General features: G+C 58.4%; 2 protein-coding genes across 5 annotated transcripts in view; one reads left to right on the top strand and one right to left on the bottom strand.

The window, feature by feature from the left end:
• FAM131C (family with sequence similarity 131 member C) overlaps nt 1–5604 on the top strand; it is a 19693-nt gene extending 14089 nt beyond the window's left edge. Inside the window, exons 3-7 of the mRNA XM_032300520.1 lie at nt 941–976; nt 1262–1355; nt 3343–3525; nt 3783–3893; nt 4673–5604. Of these exons, the coding sequence (XP_032156411.1) occupies nt 941–976; nt 1262–1355; nt 3343–3525; nt 3783–3893; nt 4673–4956 (708 nt within the window). The 3' untranslated portion in view covers nt 4957–5604. The remainder of the gene's footprint in view (nt 1–940; nt 977–1261; nt 1356–3342; nt 3526–3782; nt 3894–4672) is intronic.
• A 451-nt stretch (nt 5605–6055) lies between these two features.
• LOC116566347 (chloride channel protein ClC-Kb) lies at nt 6056–21597 on the bottom strand. 4 transcript variants are annotated; one of them, XM_032300518.1, is made up of 21 exons: nt 19275–19903; nt 18525–18631; nt 17475–17603; nt 16527–16655; nt 15226–15365; nt 14851–14928; nt 14689–14767; nt 14035–14160; nt 13575–13659; nt 13365–13466; nt 12911–12995; nt 12447–12620; nt 11951–12020; nt 11676–11786; nt 11105–11318; nt 9441–9574; nt 9164–9259; nt 7808–7896; nt 7576–7656; nt 6842–6928; nt 6056–6494 (listed from the first exon to the last, which is right to left on the bottom strand). In XM_032300518.1, exons 2-21 carry the CDS (start codon nt 18622–18624, stop codon nt 6447–6449), a joined length of 2157 nt encoding a protein of 718 aa, XP_032156409.1. In that variant the 5' UTR covers nt 18625–18631; nt 19275–19903; the 3' UTR covers nt 6056–6446. The 4 variants fall into 4 exon arrangements, 3 of the variants coding, with proteins under 3 accessions (XP_032156409.1, XP_032156408.1, XP_032156410.1); XM_032300517.1 differs by lacking the exons at nt 9164–9259; nt 18525–18631 and having other exon boundaries at nt 19275–19336; nt 19808–21597; XM_032300519.1 differs by lacking the exon at nt 9164–9259.

Raw genomic sequence — 21597 nt, 5'->3', positions numbered from 1 at the left:
ATTATATATTATATGTAGTTTATATGAATATAAATTATATATTATATGTAGTTTATATGAATATAAATTATATATTATATGTAGTTTATATGAATATAAATTATATATTATATGTAGTTTATATGAATATAAATTATATATTATATGTAGTTTATATGAATATAAATTATATATTATATGTAGTTTATATGAATATAAATTATATATTATATGTAGTTTATATGAATATAAATTATATATTATATGTAGTTTATATGAATATAAATTATATATTATATATAGTTTATATGAATATAATTTATATATAAATATATTTTATGTAAATGTACTTATAATGTTTATAAAATATATTTGTATTTTTATATATAATATCTATATATAAATTATGTATCTACATTTCTCAGTCCAGATTGATTTGGAAGATCACTAAGGGTCACAAGGGACCCCAAATTCTGGTGCATAATTTCCACCCTTGCCTCAGGGTCTGTGGCATGAATCCACCAGTGGATGTCATTACCATTCCCCTGAGTACACCCCTCCTGCTAAGCCCTGTGCTCGGCTCTCTGCCTCCATTGTTATTCAGGCCTCACCACAACTCGTGGGGTGAATGGCATTGCCGCTATTTTGCAGAGGAAGAGACGTATTCAAAGCTGTTAGGGATAGTCTAGGGATGCCAGCTGGGAGACGGCACAGTCAGAGCCCACGCCCAAGCCTGCTGTCTAAGCTGCACCCGCTGCCTCTCTTCCCAGCGCCACTGTGGCCCCCTCCTTCTTACTCTGCATGCCAGGGACACCAGGGCATGACACACGAGAGGGCAGACCCTGACCTCACAAAGCACCAGAAGGCTGACCCCCACCCTCACCCAGGGCGCCAGAACTCGGGCCATCTGCAGGCACAGTGTGCTGGGCCCTGCCTGATCCTTTCTCTCCTCTTGTTTCAGGACAAACAGATGGATTTCTGTTGGGATCCTTGGCAGGTCGGTGCACAGTGTGTCCCCCAGTCTAGCCAGCCCCAGCTGACACCACCACCCCTCCATCCTTTGTGCCAGCCCAGGCACACAGTCCTGCCGGCCCTGGGGAAGGGTGGGTCTGATGAAACTGTGGGTGGAGGTGGTCTCGTGGGAGTTGGTAGGATCTCCCCGGCTTTAGCCGCCCTGTCCTTGCCCACTGCCCAGAGGATCTGGTTGGCTGGGAGACAGGGATGGGTAGTGCTGGAGGGATGTTGGCCCCCCTCTGCTCAGACCTCCTGCCCTTTCCTTCAGAGGTGCTTCCAGACCACCAATGGCTACCTGTCCAACTCCAGGTCCTGCTCCAGCAACTACAACGTGGCAGCCCTGGCCACCTCATCCCTTGTGGGTAGGTTCTGGCTGCCCCTCTCCCGCCCGTGGAGACCGCACGGTCCCACCCTAGACACTGGCAGTGGGAAGGACACAGCTAAGTTGCAGGTGGGAGGATGGCAACCTTGTTGGATTCTCCGTTTTCTAAATGCCAGACTCCGTGCTGGGTTCTGCGGGTCACAGGGGGACCGGTGGCTCAGGGTTCTGCTTTGCTGCAGGTCAGCATGGTCTGGTTAAACTGCTGGGATCTCAAGAAGCTCTGAGGGGGTTGGCCAGAGTTTTTCAGAGGTCTGCCTAGGGTGCTCTCCCTGCCTCTCTGCCAGTCACATCACCTTAGGTCAGGTTCCCTGGAAGCAGAGCCTGGCATGGGCATGACTACAGGTGATTCCCTGGAGACTGGCCTTCAAGAGAAGCCAGCAGGCATTGGGGGACGCAGAGGGGGTGGGGAAGGGGCTCAGCAGGAGTCTAGCCCTGCCCACGGGGTCTCACCGGGAGCTTGGGAGCATGCATGACACCCCAGAATTGACAGTATGCCAAGGGGAGGGGTCGGACTTTATATTCCCCCATAGTGACTCACTGACTGCCCCGGGGAAGACTCTGCAACCTCCAGAGGAGGCTCCCGGGACCTCAGGGCAGTTCTCCAGATAAGGGTGTGAGCTCACAGCAGCAGCACCTGAAGCAGCTGGCCATGGGCTCCCAGGCTAGTAGAGGTGGTTTTGGTGGCTACCACGGCATCAGGTGGCCCGGCACTAAATCCCACCCAGCTCCCCTGGAACCCCTGGGGCCCTCCTTCCCCGATTGTCATGTGCCTTTCCTCCAGCCAAGGACCTTCCTCCACCTCACCTGCCCTTCAAGGGCCACTTGAACCCCAACCGCCTCCAAAACACCCTCTCCAACTGCCAACACTCCCCAACTTGGTGGGAGGGAGAGTCTCCTCTTTTCTCCACACCCCCGTCTTTCCCGTTTTCCCCGCTGTAATTACCTTCGTGCATACTTCTGCCTCCTTAAATATCGCCATTCCTCGCACCATGGCTTCGGGGACCTGGGTGACTCCCAGATCTGTTCTCAGCCTTGGTTAATGGCCGTGCCCTCTTCATCTTCTACATCCAGCAGCTCTGCAGCCCTGACCCCTCCTCTCCGTCTGCCCAGCCCTCGCCTCGTTTCTTGTCGGGTCCCTGCGGTAGCCCCTAATCCTCCAACTAGAGTACTTTCTAAACAGGAGTGCCAACTGGTCAGTCATGCTCATTACCCTGCTGTGGCTCCCCACTGCATGAGAAGAACATCTGAGCCCCTCACCTGGTTCTCTCCAAACCTGTCCTGGTCCTGATCAGCTCCCAACCTCTCCTGCCGCCCAGTCCAAGTGTGGACCCCATGTCTCACCCAGCTAGTCCCAGACCACGCCAGACTCTTCCATGCCTTCATCCTCTTCTCATCTCTGAAAAAGCCTCCCATCTTGCCTCTGTCTGTCTATGCCCAACCCAACTTCAAATTCCAATCCCAGGTCTCCTCTTCCAGGAAGCCTTCTCTGCCTGCTCCACCCACCCAGGTCTCACCTTCAGCAGAGCTGGCACGGCCACAGGGACTTTCTTTCAGAATGTGTTTAAAGGATCCTGGAGAAAGCTGGGGGATCATGAGTGGTCCTTGGGTGGATCTCCTTGGGCGGAAGGGTCTGAACTTGGTCAGAAAGGGAGTGAGGGGTGTGTGGTTGAGGAAGAAGCACCAGTGGGCAGGAACATGGACTGGGAGTTGGATGCTGGGGGGAAATGCACACACCGGTGGGTGGGGCATGCAGGGGAGGTCTCAGGGCAGGAGTGGGCAGGAGGCGCTGGAGGGCGCAAGGAGTTAGATGGGTACAGGTCCCTGGGGAGGCGTTGGGCATTGATGGAGATTGTGGTGCACTGAAAGAATGTCGGGTACAGGCCCCTGGGTGGGCTGAGGCACGGGGGCCAGTCCCTGAGCTGGGGCTTGTGTCAGGACAGTCACCCAGATGCCCTCCGTGCCCCCAGGGGTGGTACAGAGCATCAAGGACCACATCACAAAGCCCACGGCCATGGCCCGAGGCCGCGTGGCCCACCTCATCGAGTGGAAGGGCTGGAGTGCCCATCGGGCAGGCTGGGAGCTGTCCCCAGCCGAGGACGAGCATTACTGCTGCCTCCCGGATGAGCTGCGTGAGGCCCGCTTTGCTGCAGGTCAGCATGGAGAGGGACTGGCCGGGGCGCTGTGGGGGTGAAGCTGGGCCCTTGGGGGGCCCAGACCACTGCATGGGAATTGTCTGAGCAGGAAAAAATAATGGCATGGGGGGGATTCAGTGAGCACTTCCGACCACTGGGGTGTGGATGGGCGGCCCAGAGAGGCAGCCACCCTCTAGCCTGTCCTGCAGCAGCTCCGGTGGGCACTGAGGTTGTCCCCACCTGTGCCCCCGAGCCAGATCTCGCTGTCCCCTCAGGGGTTGCCGAGCAGTTTGCCATCACGGAGGCCACACTGAGCGCTTGGTCCTCGCTGGACGACGAGGAGCTGCACCCCAAGGACAGCCCCCAGGACATCAGCCAGCTCCAGGGTACAGCCCAGGGGGTCCAGGGTGGGTGAGCAGAGTGGAGCTGAGCCTGCATGCCTGCCCACCAGCAAATGCAGTGTGACCTCAGCCGAGCCCCTTCGTTTTCTCAGCCTAAGTTTTTGCATCTGCAAAATGGGGCAGTGATCCTTGGCCTGCCCATTGCCCGGCAGTGTCAGGAGCGTGATGGAGAGAATGAGCACAGCAGAGGCAGGAACTGGGCGCTTGCCACACTGAGGCTGGGCACGAGGCATCTCACAGAATCCTCATAGCAGTCCTAGGGAGTGGGTTCTGTTGTCCCCACTTTTCTAATTAATGAGGAAACTGAGGCACTCAGGTTCAGAAACTTACTCCAAATGACACAGCTAGAAGCGTCAGAGACAGATCTGAAATTTAACAACGGGTACAAGCAACCGCCTTTTTAGAAGCCCAAGTTACTACTGAGGGCTTCCAGAAGCCTTGGCCCTGGGGGAAACCTGCACGTAATCCTCTCTGACAGATGGAGAGGGATGGGGAGGGGACAGAGGTTCACGGGGAGCCCTGTTGCCCCAGTTCTCAGAGAGCACAGGCTGGCTCCAAGCCCACTCTTAACTCCTCCGTTTACTGCCTTGAGGAGGAACCTGGAGCTCAGAGAGTTTTGGTGACTTGACAAAGGTCACACGCTCCGCAGTTACACAGTGAGATTTGGAGGCAGGTCTTCTGCCCTTGCCCTCCTTCCCACACCCAGAGAGGACGAGGATCTGGATCTGGGACGCCATTCCTCCCTCACCCGGTTGCTTTTCCAGACCTGGAGAGCGGCTACCTTCAGGACAGCCTTCCCAGCGGCCCCTGGCAGGACGACAGCATTCAGGCCTTCTCCTCACCCAGCCTCTCCTCTGACAGCTGTCCCTCACCTGAGGCACCCCCCAGCACTGCTGCTGTCCTGCAGCCTCCAAGCCCAGAGCTGCAGCATCGGCGGCAGCTGCCTGGGACCCAAAGACCCAAGGGTGGGACCCACCTGCCAGGCTCCCTCCCCTCTGTGGACAGCGGCTCCCTCTGGGAGGAGGAGGACGAGGTGCTCTGTAACTGAGGAGGGGCTGTGCTCACACCACCATCTCACCTCGTGGGCAGCCCAGGCATATCTGGACCCCGGGGTCCAGGGCAGGGCATCTCTTGTCCCCTCGGGTAGGCACAGGGTCGGTGCAGCAGGGATGGGGCCAGCGCTCATGGTAGCCTCTCTGTGCCTCGGTGGACCTGCCGCTGGCAGTAGGAGCATAACCCCCTCCCCCTTCATTATGTCACTCAGGTGGGCACCTTCCCCTGCAGGGTGTCTGCCCTCAGGGAACTCAAGGACTCTCAGAAACACCAGGGCAGACCGGCCTGGAGGAGCCACAGCCAGGCCCCAGAGGGACAGCCAGGGAGAGAACTGGGACCCACTTAGAGCAGGGTCTGGGAACCCTGCCTGTACCTGGGGCTCAGGCCCTCCCCACTCCCTCTGTGTATCTGCCCCCCAGCAAAGGTGGGGTGACCACTTCTGGTAGCTAAGCACCCGCTCCCCAGCTCTCCTCACCAGGACATCTGTCTCTGTGGAGTGTGTCTGTCTGTCCCTCCCTCTCTGAACCTGCGTCCTCGGTGCTCCCTGCTCCTTGCCCCAGGGAGCCCACTCCCCCTCCTTGCAGCTCCCTCCCATCTCACTCAAGGTTCTCTGAAGACATTAAAGTGGTGGATTCACCTTGGATGACCTTGGCCTGGTCTCTGCTGGGAAAGATGTGACCTTGGGCCCCTGGGTGGAGACCAGAGGGAGTCAGGGAGGCCCCATAACCCCAACACACACAGACTGCTGCTACCCAGCCTGAGAGGACCCATGGACGATGCCCAAGGCTCTATGGACTCCCCAAGAAGCCACACTTGGGGACCCGGCTTTATGAGCTGTGGCTCAGCCGAGCAGGAGACCAGGGCTTCAGTGACACAGGGTCCTGCTTATCCATGAGGACAAGCATCACAGACCTGGCGGGAGCCCCTCTTTCCCTGGCATCTCCCTGGCAAGAAGTGGAGCATGAGGAGGAGCCCAGGGACCCGAGCCTGCAGTGCCCATGTGGCCATGGGAAACTCATTCTGGACCAGTGCAGGTGGGGAGGTCATGTCCCAGGCCAGCACCCTTGCAGCTGAGACGAGGGATGGACAGCAGCTCTGGGAACCAGCTTTATTTTTCTCAGGAGCCTCTCACTGGGAATCAGACAACCCCAGAGAGCATCTGTGCCTGCCCTTGGTGACAGCATACCCCAACCTTGTCATTCATTAATGTGATGGTCAGTCACTGAGCACCTGCCAGATACTGGTCTTCTGGCATCTCACGCTCTGAGCTCTGTCCAAGGTGGGACTTGGCTTTCAATCAGGAGCCATCGTTTCTCCCAGAATGAGCCATTCTCTTCTGGGCTGGGTTACAGCTGCCTCTTATGCCAAGGAATGGAGTTGGGCTGGAGGGAGGGATGGGTGGTGATGGGGGAAGAGAGGCGGGGTCTCAGCCCAACCTCAGCACCAGGGCAGCTGGGGTGCCCTGCTTCATCTTGCTGGGTCGGCTCACTGTGGGGCTGGTGGATTTGTCAGGTTAGAAATTGCTTTCTTCATCTAGAACAGAGAAAGGGGGTGGGGGTTGAGAGAATGTAGAGGAGGTTGAGAGGGGGGCTCCAGCATTTTTAGTTCCCCTAAGGGTTGTTTCTGGGCTGAATAGCAGAGCCCGTGCCACCCCATTGCACAGATGGGATCACCAAGGCCCAGAGAGGGGCAGGCTGGCCACTGGCCAGAAAACAAGGGAGGGAGAGCCAGGCCCAGTGGCCAACCTAGGCCAGGAAGAGGGGCTCATCAGTATCCTCTGAACCCCCCAGGTTTGTATGGGAGCATGCTGGTGTCCCCCCACCTCCCCAGCCTTCTCAGCATGGGTCCCCTACTTTGCTCTGCCCTGGAGACCCTGGTACCTCTACCCAGGACACGCAGCCCACAGCTCTGCCCCGCGATGTCACAAAGAGGGACTGAAGGTTCAACAGCTCAAAGAGGTTGTGTGCCTGGAGGAGGGATTGTTAGGAAATACTGGAGGGTAGAAGGCGTTCAGCCCACCTTCTGGCCACCTTCAGGCCCACGCCTCTGAGCCAGGAAGAGGGGCCGGGCCTGATGTGGGTGGGAGACCAGAGACCCAGGTCTGCAATGTCCAGTGTGGCCACTGGGGGATGCCAGAGTCCATGCAAGAGGCTGGGTGGGCAGCAGGTGGACAGGACCCAATATTCAGCACCCTCCAGCAGCACAGAGGGGGCAGCGCCATCTCCAGGTCCCCTGCCGGCTTCTGCCCCTCCCCCGCCCATGTGTCAGGCTCTGTCCCGAGTGGCTACATCATTTGTCCAAGATCAGACAGAGAAAATGTGCTGGACCTGAAACTGAAATGCACGTGTGCCTTGATGCAACCCCATTGCCAAGCCCCCCACTTCTCTTTTCTCTTCTCTCTGCATCATCCCCACAATCCTGGCAGTGAGGGGCGACAGCGCGGTAGCTGCCCTGTCCACCGTGCTGGTGAGGACACAGACCCAGGAGGGGCAGGGGGCAACATAAGGCAGGCAGGTGGGCGGGGGTGGGAGGGGAGGCTGGAGCCTGAGCTCCTTATCAGCTCTTCCCCCACACAGGGGCCTCGTGTGCCTGCACTCCCTAACTTTCCTGTTACCTCATGCAGGGAGGTCTCTGGGGACAGCTTCAGGGTCACTGGTTCTGTGGGGCAGCCCCCAGCCAAGATGTCCTGGAGACACTGCCAGGGGTGGGGAAGGGTCATGGGTGTACAGCCAGCACCTCCAGGCTGCCTCTCTCAGACCACCTCTCCCTCAGATCAGCGGGCCCCTCCCCCACTAGCCCTGCTGGCTGATCCCCGCCCCATCCCCACGGCCCTCAGGAGTACCCACCTGATGTCCCGGAGCCCAGGAAAGAGGCTCAGCCTGGAGGGCCTGCACCAGCGGGGGCCTTCGCACGATGCCCACCAGGATCTGGGACTCTGGCAGGTGGAGAGGGAGAGGGAGGGAGGCGTGTTACAAAGAACAGGGACTCACATTGACTTAGCACCTATTTAGCCCAGAACTGTGCTGGGTGTTGCTGTGGGGCTACTGTAACTATTGTCACCCTTTATAAAGGACAAGAAACAGGCTCAGCTGCACAGAGAGGCTCATTGTCTTGCCCAAGGACATTGAGCTTCTGAAGTAGAGGTGTGGTAGCTGAGGGTGGCCAGCAGGGACCCTGGCCACCACAGAGATCCCCCACGTTGCAGGTCGTCAAGATTGGAGCAAGCTGGGGGTGCTGGCACCATGACGTCTGTGTGTCAGGGCTGGGCTCTCTCCTTCATTTCCCAAGAGGTTTCACATCTGGCTCAGCCCAGTGAAAGTGTGAGCCCAGGAGGCCACCATGTTCTGAGGCCCTACTGTGTGCTGGGGGCCTTGGCAAGCTTCACTCTGGCTTTAAAATGAACAATGAGGCTATTTCTTGGGTGAGCAGTGGGACCCCACAGCCTGGGCCTGTGTTGGTTGAAGCACTTTGCTGTGGCTCTAAGGGTCAAAGAAGACTTTGTCTTAGAGGCTCATTCTTCCTTTGCTCCAGGAGGTGAAGCCTCTTGGTGGGGTCATCCCAACGCAAACATTTTCAGATGAGATATTTGTCATGTTCCACGGTGTAATGCTAACAGTCTTCCGATTAGTGGGGAAAAAAGGGCCCAGCATTTGGGGTGAGAACGTCTGGCCCTATACTCTCTTGAGCCCTACTTTCCAGATGATGAAAATGCAGTATGTAGAGCTTCAGTGGAATATTCACAATTCCTTAGCTCATAAGTGGATCTATCCTTCTGAGGGTGGGCATAAGGGTGACCCATATGGTTGTACAGGTTGCTCACTGCACAAGGTGCCTACCCAAAGTGCAAGTGGAGACCAAAATCCAGCTGTGCTGTGCTTGCCAGGTGTGCACCTTGTCTCATTTGCACAGGGAGACATGGGGCTGACAGCGGCCTTGAGTGGGCAGGGCTACCCCCTAAACCCCCCTTGTCTTCCGGATGCAGATACTGGACTTGTCCCCACAGGAAAGGATGCTCTAGTAAAGGTTTCCCCAAGCACTGGGTTCCACACCTTTTAACAAGGGCCACCATGTTTTTGTCTTTAAGGAGATGTTTTCCTCATGGCAACAGGGATCTGGGGGAGGGGCCTCATCTGGGAAACGCTTGAAGGGAGGCCTGAAGGGAAGCTTCTGAAAGACCCTGGTGGTGTCTGCAACCTCTTAACCCAGCAGCTGCCCAGGGGCTGCCCTACAAGCACCCGGCCGTCTGTCTTTAGACAAGTCAACCACCCCAAGGGAGGAAGGCCGTGATCTCCATTTTACTAATGAGGAAACTGAGGCTCAGGCAAAGTGACTTGCCCAAGGTCACACGGTTGCTTGCTAAGCCACAGAGCCTGGATGCAGATCCTGTCTGCCTGACGGGTCCAAGCAGGAGGCAGAGGGCATCACATACACACACCCCCACCCCCCGCTGCCGACTTCCTCCCCTCTTCTGGCTGGCACCTGTGCTCTCCACCAGGGGATACTCGGCTATGTCTGTGGAGGTCACGACCTTGACCACCTCCTCCAGCGGCATGTCCTTGGCCAGCATGGTGATGCTGTGGTTCATGAAGTGTTCCACCCTCACATGGTGGGAGCTGCGGGCAGAGGGGCTCCCATCAGGTTCCGGAGTCAGAGATGTCAGACCCAGGCCAGGCAGGGGCATCTTGGGGGAGCTTTGCTGGAACCAGGGACTCACGGCTCTGGAGTGTGGGCAGAGCCGAAGAGGTTCCTGGAATGAGGGACGCCTAGAACCCACAGTGGGAGGAAAACTTGGAGACCACGTCCCTGATGGCCCAGTTCCGAATCCCCATCCCCCACGCCTCCATGTCCTCCAGTCAGTTCCACTCTGGCCTTTTTTACCCAGCAGGCTTCTCTGGAGAATTTCATTTGAATAAAAAGTATCTGTGGCTGGGCATGTACTGGCTCACGCCTGTAATCCCAGCACTTTGGGAGGCCAAAGCAGGTGGATTCACTTGCGGCCAGGAGTTCGAGACCAGCCTGGCCAATACAGTGAAACCTTGTCTCTACTAAAAATATAAAAACAATCTGAGCATGGAGACACGTGCCTCGTCTGAGCTACCTGGGAGGCTGAGGAAGGAGAATTGCTTGAATCTGGGAGGTGGAGGTTGCAGTGACTGATTGTGACACTGCATTTCAGCCTGTGTGACACAGCAAGAGAGACTCTAGCTCAAAGAAAAAAAAAAAAAAGGTATATCCTTCCTCCAGGGTAAGAACTTGAAGGTTTGGAAACCACTGGGGCGACAGCCCCATTTTACAGAAAAACAGGTTCACAGCAAGGCAGCAGCTTGCTCATGTTTGGGATGGGGCCTCGGACCCAGCGACTCTCACAGCCTCTTTGATCTGCTTCTCTGGCGCCAGAATCTGCTCTGGTCCGATACGTCTCAGAGTGAGGACCTCAAAGCCCATTTCCGTTCTTGTTCCACCTCCTGCTCCTAAACTCCCAGTGAAGGCAGCAGAAGTGGGGAGAAGGGGGGACCCCCAGCTCTGGTGCTGGAGCAGGACACGGCCCCTCTCCGAGCCCCGGCTTCCTCACCCTGCACATGGGGCAGTGTTCATCCTCCTGCTGTGAGGACCGGCTGACCGCTAGACAGACACTGAGGCCTGAAGGCCGAGGCCTTGCCCAAGGTCACCCGGGGCACTGGGGAAGTGGAGACCGGAGCACAGCTGGTGTCACCCCTCCCAGCCCCCATGTCCAAGGTCAGCTGCGGTGGCCTTTCTTTTTTTTTTTTTGAGACAGTGTTTCCCTCTTGTTGCCCAGGCTGGAGTGCAATGGTGTGAGCTTGGCTCACTACAACCTCCACCTCCAGGGTTCAAGCGATTCTCCTGCCTGAGCCTCCCAAGTAGCTGGGACTACAAGTGCATACCACCACACCCAGCTAATTTTTGTATTTTTAGTAGAGACAAGCTTTTACCATGTTGGCCAGGATGGCCTTGATCTCTTGACCTCATAAGCTGCCCGCCTCGGCCTCCCAAAGGGCTGGGATTACAGGCGTGAGCCAGCGCGCCCAGCCTGCGGTGGTGTTTTTTTTTAGAGGTGCCCTCCATCCCCGACCCTGCCCAGACACTGTGACCCTTTCAGCCAGCCTGAGGTGGGTGCCGCTCACCCGATCCTGCGGCCCAGAATCCGTGGCAGGTATGGCAGCTTCTTGACGATGATGGTGCCATCGTAGAAAGAGGGCTGGCAGCTCTGTGCAATGGCATTGGCTGCCAGCACTGCCATCAGCACGGGCAACGCATGCACTATCTGACCGGTCATCTCAAAGGCCAGCAGCGCCGTGGAGATGGTGTGGGTCACAGCCCCTGAGAAGGCTGCAGCCCCTGTGGGGGCAGAGTCAGGCAGAGCAGCTCAGGCCAGGGGCCAGCCTCATGTGAGGGCAAGGCTGGCACAGCTGCAGCCAGGGTCCAGGCAACAGGCTGGGCACTGTGGGAAGTGCCCCAAGGCCTGAGCTTGATGAGAAAAGAGGAATAAGGGAGGCCACGGGGGATGGAGGACAGGACAGGAGCCCTGAGGGAGAGATGGGACCTGGGGAATGGTGGGGCTCAGGAGGGACAGGCCCCCATGAGGGATGGGGGACTCACTGGGGGCTGGGGGGCTGCTCCGTGCCCTATGGAACCACTGATTGGTTCTCCAGGTCCAGCCCAGCCCCACGATGTTGCCCACCCTGACACACTCACCTGCCAGGGCATACCCACCAGGCATGATGGGATTGGTGACCCCTCCAGCCACGATGCCCTCAGGGAAAACGAAAGAAACAGTCTCCCCAAAGAGGCGCCCGATGGCAGCTCCTGGCCACAGACTTAGGGTGAGGGGGAGCCAGGCTGACCCAGCCCCCACAGCTCCCCATCCCTGAGGACCATCCTCAGTACCACCCCAGAAGAGGGTGAACCAGGAGCCATGGCCCTGCCCCAAGAACCCCGAAACTCTCAGAACCTCAGGGCCCCAGACTTACCGAAGACGAAGACGGGCATGAAGTACCCAGCAGGCATGGGGATGGTGGTGGCCAGAATCAGCATCCAGAACTGTGAGAGGGGGAGCCCAGGGCAGAGGCTAGAGGCTGCTGGGCGAGGTGTGGATAAGGGAGGACAGGACAGGGGACAGGGGCCCATCCTAGACAGAAAGAGGGTGCCTGGCCATGTGCCTATTGTCAGAGTCTGGCATTAGAGGAGGGTCCTCACCCTAAGAAATGCCCTCTGTGTGCCTGGCACTGTGCCAGGTACGTTCCTTTTTCCCTCCTCAGCCTTCCCAGTAACCACCCCATTTTAAAGATGGGAAGACTGAGGCCCAGAGAGCTGAAGCCACTTGCCCTGGACCATGTGGGGAGCAGGGAGCACATCATGAAGTATGGGTGGGAGGCCTGGGCTCCATGCCACCAACTGCGGGAAGGCACCCTCCTCCCACCAAAGCTGGTCCTGTCTCCGTGTACACCTGGGGTCTGGGGGGCCCACCTTCATAACCAGGAAGAAGGCAAGGGTCCCAAAGATGGTGAACCTCGGGTGGTACCATTCCCACCACAGGTGCTGGGGGTCGAGCTCCTCAGGCCAGGGTGGGCTGGAGTTCCGGGTCATCAGCACCCAGGAGTGGTTGTCGAACAGGGAGTCCAGATGCTGCTGCATGGACAGCTGGGGCGGGGCAGGTGGGAAATGGACGTGAGGGGCCTGAGTGGCAGACCCCAGCCACCGGGCACAACCTGACCCCGCCTGGAATCCTCCTCTGCCACTACCCAGCGGGGGACCTTGGGCAGAGCTCTGAAAGCCATCCCCACCCCCCCACCCAGCTACGGTCTCCTTATCTGTAAAACGATGCCCAGGCGTTGCCCTTGTGGGGTACTGAGGGGATTACGTGAGATACATGCAAAGGGGAAAACAAATGGGGGTCCCCACTCTTGCCACTCCAGCTCAGGGCCCCTTACCCGAGAAGCTAGGAAGCGGCCCACGCCAGGCGGGTAAGTGATGGAGGCGAGAACCAAGGCGGCCAGGGCGGAGTACACAGGCTTGCTGTGGGGCGTGGGTGAGCTCCAGGGCTGGCCTTCCCTTTCCCCCATCTGGAGGAGAGGGAAGCAGGGCCTCGCCCAGGCAGGACAGCAGGGCAAGGACCAGGGAGGAAGAAGAGTGGGAACAGAGGACATGGACTGGGCCTGCTCCATGAGACAGGACCTGTGGGTCAGCCCCACACTCCTGGGTATTTTTAGGGATAGAGGCTGATAGGGGAATTGTGGCACAGGCAGGCTGGGGGGAGGATAGAGTGGGGCCAGGACAGGGCGGGGCTCATGCACCTGGGGCAGGAGGGCTCAGTCAACATAAGGTTGGGGGTACACAGCGGGTGGGGCTCACTGAGAGGCCCCCAGCCCCTAGTCCGGAGCCTACCTAGTGGTCATGAGCTTGGAGCTGAACCGATTGTTCTTGATGAAACCAAAGAAGACTCGCTGGCAGAAAAGGTAAGCGCAGCTCACAATGCCACAGATACCCCTGGGGAGCACGGAGCCGTGAGTCCAGAGCCCAACCCCAAAACCAGAGGTCCGGTCCAGACCTGGGGGATGCTATGTTGGACTCTCAGGAGCCCAAGGTCCCACTCACCCCAGCACCACAAAAAAGAAGATCTCTGGCAGGTCGAAGGGGACGTCCACCCGGAAACTGGTCTTGAAGAGGGAGGTGATGGTCTCTGGGGAAGGAGGGCAGTGGGGAGCCTAGATGGTGCTCCCACCCACCCAAACCCAAGTCCCAGGGTAACAAGCCAGGGTGGAGGGGTGCCAGGTCCTGACCCTGAATCTGTTTCCTGGCATTCGAGGCCCCCACAATCAGGCTCCTGCCTCCCTGTCCAGCCTCGCCCCCTTCTACCCTCAGGGCCCCTGCCCTTCATGCTCCACACGGGTCAGCCCTTCCATCCTCCCAGAAGGAGGTGGAAACAGGGAAGAGGGAAACGGGGGGGGGCAGGGTGGAGAGAAGGGAAGAGCAAGGAGTGTATGCAGGGGAGGAAGGGGGGACCCTTGCCCTAGCCTCCAGGCAGGGCCAGAGTCAGGCAGCCCGGGGGGCTCACCCTGCTCGCTGTTGAAGACCGCCAGGAGTCGGAACATGAAGGCCCCGCAGGTGGCTGCAAAGAAGCCCCTCCAGTAATCCCAGACAGAGAAGTGGGAAGACATGACCTCGATGCTAAACAGGACGCCTGGGGGCGACACTGATCTCAGGTGGGCCCCCCACCCCACCCCCACCCACCTGCGGCTATAGAGCCCCCTCCCCATGTCACCTCCTCCCTGACCCATCTGTCCTGCTCCCCTACAGCCTGGACAGGAACAGACAAGAGGGGAGGGCAGGGCATGCGCCCTGGGTGGGGAGGACCTCGCTGCCCAGGGACCCATCCAGCCTGGGATGCAGATGTGCGACCTCTGACTATCGGGCGGGGACGGTTGCGATCCCCATTTTACAGAGGAGGAAGCTGGGCTCAGAGAGGCCAACGGGCCAGGATCACACAACAGGCGGTGGATTTCAAACCCGTCTGTGTAATGTTATCTTGAAGCCTCTCAGCACCGACAACCACGTCCCCTCGCAGTGGGTGGCTGTCCCCAAGCAGAGCTGAAGTAAGAACTAGAATGAGCCCCGTCCCCTCCTCCAGGCTCTCTGCGGGACTGAGGGAGCCCAGGGTGTGAGAGGAGGAGCATGAGGGACCCAGGGGGCGGGGCACGAGGGGTCTCACCGCTGAAGGGAGCTGCGAAGACTGTGGCCACACCCACTGCCGCCGCTGCCGCCAGCATTTCGGTTTGCTTGCTCTTGTTCTAGGGGGATCCGAGTCCAGGGCTCAGCGTCAGCCCCTCCCTCCCCACTCCCACTCCTCCAAGGAAGCTCCCCAGCCCCTAACCTCAGGCTCCCCGATGGTCGCTGTGCGCACACGGCCCAGATAGGCAGCCATCATCACAGACAGGTGCACGAAGGGACCCTGCAGAGGGAGGGGTGAGCCCAGGGCCCAGGTGAGGGCAGCAGAAGAGCCTCACCCAGAGGCCACCGCAGGGCTTCCCCATCACGCCCTCTCCTCCATCTCCCCAACCCCCAGGGCTGTCCTCAGGTGGCTTTTGTCACACTCTGGGGACCTGGCCTGCCTCTTCCCCCAAGACTGAGCTCCCTGAAGGCAGGGCCCAGTCCAAGTCCCTCTGACCCAGCTTTGGTGGTGATGGGGGAGAGGATAGTTTCGGGGGGGTGGGCGGGGTGGCCGGTGTGCCCTCATGCCTGCCCATACCACTTTGCCCAGGAAGACAGTGCTGCCACAGGCCAGGGTGCAGGAGAGGCCCACCACCTTGGCCCCAAAGTTCTTAATATCCAGGTAGTCCTCCAAGATCACACCTGACAAGATGGTCTTCACCTCCGGGATTCCAGAACCTTGGCAGGGGTGAGCAGAGCCAGAAGGAAGACCATCTCTAGATTAAAATTCTCAACACTCTACATTACAGTCTTGCCAGATCAGCAGAGCCCTCTCAAGTTAGGATTATTTTTCTTTGGGGACAGGGTCTGGCTCTGTTGGCCACGCTGGAGTACAGTGGCAAGATCATAGCTCACAGCAGCCTCAGATACCAGGGCTCAAGTTATCCTCCCAAGTCAGCCCCCTGAATAGCTGGGACTACAGGCAAGGACCACTTCCCCCGGCTTATTTTTTCAAGAGAAGGAGTCTGGCTATGTTGGCTGGGCTGCTCTAGAACTTCTGACCTCAAGCGATCTGTCCCCTTATGGCTCCCAAAGTGCTGGGATTACAGGCATGAGCCAGTGTGCCCAGCTGGGTTAGGATTCCTTTGTTTCTTTCGGGCTGGAGTGCAGTGGTGAAACACGGCTCACTGCAGGACCAAATTCCTGGCTCAAGCAATTCTCACGCCTCAGCTTCCTGAGTAGCTCCGACCACGGGCACATGCAATCATGCCCAGCTGATTTTTTCTATTTGTTTTAGAGACAGGGTCTCCCTGTGTTGCCCAGGCTGGTCTCAAACTCTAGGCACCAGTGATCCTCCTGCCTCAACCTTCTGAAGTTCTGGGATTACAGACATGAGTCACTGCACCTGGCCCAGGATAGGATCCTTGAACTCATTTTACAGATTTGGACACTGAGCGTCACAGAGGGAATGTGAGTTGTTCATGTTCCTCCCCACCAGGCCTGGCAGATGGCTGTGGCAGAATGGGGGAAGCCTGGATGAAACCTCAGGCCACTACTGAGTGAGCCTGGAGCTCCCCTCTGCTGGCCTGCTGCTGGAGACAGGGCTGAGCGCCCTGGGGGAGCTGTGCCTCCTCCACGGGCCCCTTCCTGGCACCAGCACAGGCCCCACAGGGGAATCTCTTTCCAAGGAGCCCTTGGAAAGTGGGTAGGGCCAGCAGTGACCCAAGAGTCAAGATCTGGCCTTCTTGCTGTGTGCTTTTGGGCAAGCCACACAACCCTTTCTTCTGGGCCTTCGTCTGTAAAAGGAGGCTGCCGCTTCCCGACTCCCCCCATCAGAAGTCCCCTGGGATCTGAGAAGGTTTTGGCCAGTGGGGACTGGCATGGTGACCGTGTACTCACCTCCAGAGGAGGGCGTGATGCTCTGGGAGAAGCCCGAGGAGAAAGAGACGAGGGCCACAGGGTACACGGTCCAGGAGAGATACCGGAGCAGGTGACCATCCCCAATCTCCCGGTACAGCCACTGGTGTGCTGGGGACAGCCGGGTATCAGGGGACCACCCACAGTCTCTGCAGCCCTCGGGACCAACACTGTGGTGCCCACTGACTGACCAGGAAATGGAGGCACAAAGAGGGGAGGACCAGGACACCCAGTGAGGGGCAGACCCCCGAGAGGAGGCCGGAGCGCGACCCTGGGTCCATATCCCAGGTTTACCACTTTCTAGCTCAGTGAGCTTGGGCAACCACTCAAGCTCTCTGAGCCTCAGTTTCCCCATCTGTCAAGTGGACTTGTGATGGGCTCTCCCTCACAGGCTCATTGTAGACTAAAGAGAGCCACTGAGAACTAAATGACACAGGCGTGAAGCTCCGAACACCACAGTAGGTCCTGCTTCAGACAGCTGCAGGTCTCCAGAGCAAGTGTCTTAGACTCTTCCTGTGCACACCCCCTCTTCCAGGCAGGCCTCAGGGTGGAGGCAGTCTGCTGAGGAATGGGGGGAAGGCTCCACTCCAGGTTTGGTGATCTAGGCAAGTCCCCCCACTCCTGCCCCAGGGCACAGAGGAGGGAAGGAGAAGAAACGGGGTGGCTGGAAGAGGAGACACAGAGCTCAGAGGAGGAGGGGCTGTGGGGAACATTCAGGCCTCTCTCCCTTGCACAAATGAGATGACTGAGGCCCAGAGAGGGGTAGTAGCCTGCCCAGGATCACAAAGCAAGTCAGGAGTAAAGCCAGGACCAGATCTCCACCCAGAGCCCTCTCCCCACCTCCGCTGCACCTGGTGACATCCATCCGGCATCCCCAGAGCGAGCTCGGAATCCCTTGGCCCAGGACAGCACCTGCCATGGAGAGGTTACCTTGAACCACACTCCTGACAGCGAAGTCCATGGTGTAGCTGACCAGGGCCATGAGCATGCCGAGGGCCATCAGGAAGTACCAGTCCTCGCCCAGGCGGAACAGCTTCTGCTTCAGCCACTCCAGGCCTCCTGGGGCAGGGCATAGGGGTCATGGCCCAGGGTGGGACAGGGTACACAGACAGTCTCTTCCTTGGAGGACTGCTGGGCTCCAGGCAGGGAGACGGGCAGGATGGGTGGAGCTTGGTGGTGGAGTCTGGGGTAGTCCTGAGGGGGCCCTGCCTCACACTGGGGGCTGGGTGAGATTTGTGGTGGGTGACAATCATGACACACTGGGTGCCAGGACTCCTGCCCTGCCAAAAAGCCTTTGACCTGTCCACCCTCTACATCCCTGCTTCTACTGGGACTCCTGGGGAGCAGGGAGTGTGGAGGGGGCTGGCAGCTACGCTTTCACCCGAATCCCCGCAGGGTCTGTAGCTTAGAGAGCTCCAGGGTCTAGCAGACTCCTGCATGTCCCAGGACCTGCGGCGTCAGGTATCCTCTGGATCCCCAGCAATGCCCCTGGCCCGCTGGCTGCCAGCCCAGCCTGGGAGCTGGCCGTCACTGACTGTGGGCACCAGCCCCTGGGGCTGCACTTAGCTTCCTTCTGGGGTCCCTGCCTGCTCTGCCCCATAGCTGAGGGGCTCTAAGCAAAGGGGCCAAGTGCAGGCTGCCCCACCCCCTTGCTGTACCCCAGCTGTCCCAGCAGCTGACCCTCGGGGCCCCTCATTGGCACAGGTAGGTGAAAGAGAGGCCTGGGAGGAGGGTGGGCACAGTGACCAGACCTTGGGCTGTATCTCAAAAGGCAGAGGGCAGATGCCCGGCCCATCTGACCCACAGACAGCTGAACAGACAGACCCCTTCCCTCCCTACACCCAGGAGACTCTGGGCCGTGATGTCCTGGACAAATGCCAGGAGGAGGGTGGCTCCTGGGCAGGGAGGTGGGGTGGGAGCTGGGCAGGGGGATGTCCTGAGGGGTCTGCCACGGGGAGAGGAAGGGGACCTGGCTCTCACCTCGGATGCCTTGGCGGATGCGGGGACATGGGCCCCACAGCTCCTGCAGAGTCACAGGATCCCCTGAGGAGCCCTCACGCAGCCCCACCAGCTCCTCCATCAGGTCTCTGGGGAAGCAGATAGAGGCAGGGACCCGGGTGAGCCGCTCTGGATAGAGGGAGGGACATGGGTGAGCTGCCCCACATCCTCTTGCTGCCTCTCAGCCCTTCCGGGGCTCTCTCTCCCAAATGAAGAGGAAGGATTCTGCTTTTGCGGGGGTGTGTGTGTGTGTGTGTGTGTGATCACACTAGGTCTGTGTGTGCCCTCATCCCTGAGGTTCTGTCACTGAGGGTGTGCCCGTGTGTGTCATTGTGTGGGATGGGGGTGGAATTTCTAGGTGTCCCCCGTGTCCAGCAGCTGACCGGGCACAGGCTGGAGCCCAAGCCCTGCTCAGAGCCTTCCCCTTCTGTGGCCACCGCTCCCACCCTTCTGGATCACTTGGTGCTTCCACTGCTGGGAGCAGTCTCTGGCCAGGGCTGTGACTCTCTCACTGCAGAGTCCCAGGGATGGCTCTGACTCTCCCTGTCCATCTCGGAGCACCCTCTTCTCTCCCCAGTAGCTCAGGCCACAAAGGCAGGAAAGCCCCAGGTCCAGAAGGAGACCTCTGCAGAGCCAAAGTGAGATACTGGCTCCTGCCCCTACCATCCCCTCTGCCCTGCCTGCCTGGTGCTGCCAAGTCCATACCCCAGTTCATGCCCAGAGTCCCCTTACCTCTCAGTCTTCCTGCTGTGGCCGAACTGGCCCTCCTGTCACAGAGCCTCCTTTGCTCCCAGCTGCAGCGCACCTAGACAGGTGTATGCTCTATGCTCCACTAATCATCATCCTCTCCCCCCCGACCTGGGGTTTACTGTGGAGATTTAAAATATCCTTGACAAACCAACCTGAACTGTGCAGCCGAGAGCCATGCAGGGCAGAGCTGCCAAGAGAGGGGGGCAGCAGCTTCCCCACCCACCAAAGCCACACAGAGGGTGGTGCCTGGCTGCACTCAGGCTCCCGGGGTATTGCTGGGTAGGGTCCGGGGAAGGGGAGCTCACGAACACAGCAGGACAGCGAGGGGTCATCTGCCTGAGCTGAGGCTCAAGGCCCAGGGAGCTCAGAGCTGGACATGGAAGGTTTGGAAAAGCACAGGGGGAGATGGAGGAGGCTGGGCAGGGAAGGTGAGGACAGGCCGGCAAAGGTGAGTGGGGCAGCATGACCGCATCCTCCCTATGTGCCAGGTACACAGCCTTCCCCAGATTAATCACCGTAAGTGACCACGGAAACCCCATGAGGCAGGCAGGGTGAGCCCGTTGTAAATAAATGGTGTCTCAGGGAGGCTAGGCTGCCTGCCCAAGATCACAGAGGCCGAGGCAGAGTCAGAACTCCCAGCCAGGGTTTGCCTGGCTCCAAAGCCTACAGGCTGTGCCGCACGGTCCCATCCTGATAACCCATCTTGTCCAGGGCTGGCGAGGAGGCCAACACCTGGGGCGAGGCGGTGAGTTGGGGTGAGGAACTTGAACTTGATCCTTGTGTCCAGACCCCCCAGGCTCAGGAAATGCCTGTCAAAGCACACGTCCAAGGGGCAGCAGCTCTGGCTGGGGACTTCTGGGTAATTCCACAGACTCTGTCCCGCTCCAACAGAGGACAGGAGCATAGGAGTGAGGGAACGTGGTGAGGAACAAGCAGGTGTTGTGTGCCTGCTACGTGCAGGAGCTTCACATCCGCAGCTCAAGTCCCCCTCCACACACCCTGTGAATGGGGGGAGCATTGCCATTTTGTAGATGTTCAGAGAGGTGAGTCACTCCTCCAGGGTCACACAGCAGAGGCTGAACCCAGCCCTCCACCATGCAGCTCTTCCTCTGCCCAAATCTCCTCTAGCTCCTGAGGCTCAACCAGGGCAACGGTTTGGGTACACAGCAGAAGAGTTGAGTCTGATGTCACTTTTGGGCAACAGGTTGGTCCTGTAATGATTGTTAAAATCTGGGACTCTGGGCTACCTTCTGTCCCTAGATGCCAGGCAAGTCAGACCAAAATAGAAGGTGTGTGTTGTGGGAGGTGGGACGGGGCTTGCTGCTCTGCGTGGTCCTGAGCCCACCTTCACCTTGGCCACCCTGACCTGTTGACTCTGCACAGCACCAGAACTGGCTGCCCTGTTGACATCCTGATCCCCAGTGTCTGGTCTGGGGCAGCTGCTGGCTACTGTCCCACAGCTGGCACTGCAAGTCCACATCCACCCTCACCCCCCAGCCCTGGAAGCCCCAGGAGGCTGAGGGAGGGCAGCCAGGCGGCTCAGCAGGATGAAAGCAGGTATGAAGCCAGCACAGCTCTGCTATGCCTAACTCCTTCATCAACTCGAACCTGTTTCCTCTTCTGTCTGATGAGTGAGCCTGGAGGCAGGGGCCTGTCTCTGCCTTATTCATCTGAGTCCTTCAGAGCCTAGAACAGTGCCCAGCACCTATTTATAGCAGGGTTTCAATAAATACCTGCTGAGTGATGAAGGCTTCATCACCGGCCCATGAGCTGGCTGTGTGGGGAGCTGATGGGAAGACATGGGAGGTACTTTCTCCAGATCCCAAATCAAAATCCTGGGGTCGGAGGAAAGGGTCCGTGTTTGGGAAAAGCTTCCCTGGGTAATTGGGATTCAAAGGACTGTATCATCTTTTTAGCTCCTTCTGTCCCTGTGATCTGAAGATAGAGGCAAGGGAATGGCCTTGATGACCTTTTGAGGTCCCTCCGGGCCAGTGAAGCCAGAGGATCCAGTATTTGTGTGGGCAATGCCTTGGGAAGCGGAATGGTGGGCGGGGGTGGGTAATGGGATCTGACATCCAGGGGCAGTGACTCAGGCCCTCAGCACCATGACAGTGTGTCTGCATTTAGCCACTGGCTCCTGTTTCCCTGGCGTCCGGCAGGCTCTGGGCCCCCCACCCCGCCCCACCCTCTCTCCATCTCACCTCAGTGCCGGTGGCTTCCCAGTGGCCCTAGAAACCCCTCAGCCAGGCTGGATGTCACAGGCTACCACATGGGCAGGAAGCTACCAGGGCAACAGGCACCAGCC

The sequence above is a fragment of the Sapajus apella genome, unplaced genomic scaffold (assembly GCF_009761245.1).
Source record: "Sapajus apella isolate SASKATOON/1434 unplaced genomic scaffold, GSC_monkey_1.0 scaffold43, whole genome shotgun sequence".
NCBI lineage: Eukaryota > Metazoa > Chordata > Mammalia > Primates > Cebidae > Sapajus > Sapajus apella.
This window is presented reverse-complemented; position numbering and strand designations above follow the sequence as displayed.

Bases quoted from the DNA above. Each gene is read 5' to 3' on its own strand.
- LOC116566347 (XM_032300517.1), bottom strand. From the start codon at position 20,316: ATGGCAATGCTCCCCCCATTCACAGGGTGTGTGGAGGGGGACTTGAGC. The intron at 6,929-7,575 runs GTAACAGGAAAG...TCCCTCCTCCAG, and splicing joins CAGAGACCTCCCTGCATGAG to GCACACAACCTCTTTGAGCT. The intron at 6,495-6,841 runs GTACCAGGGTCT...TCTCTGTTCTAG, and splicing joins GCTGCGTGTCCTGGGTAGAG to ATGAAGAAAGCAATTTCTAA.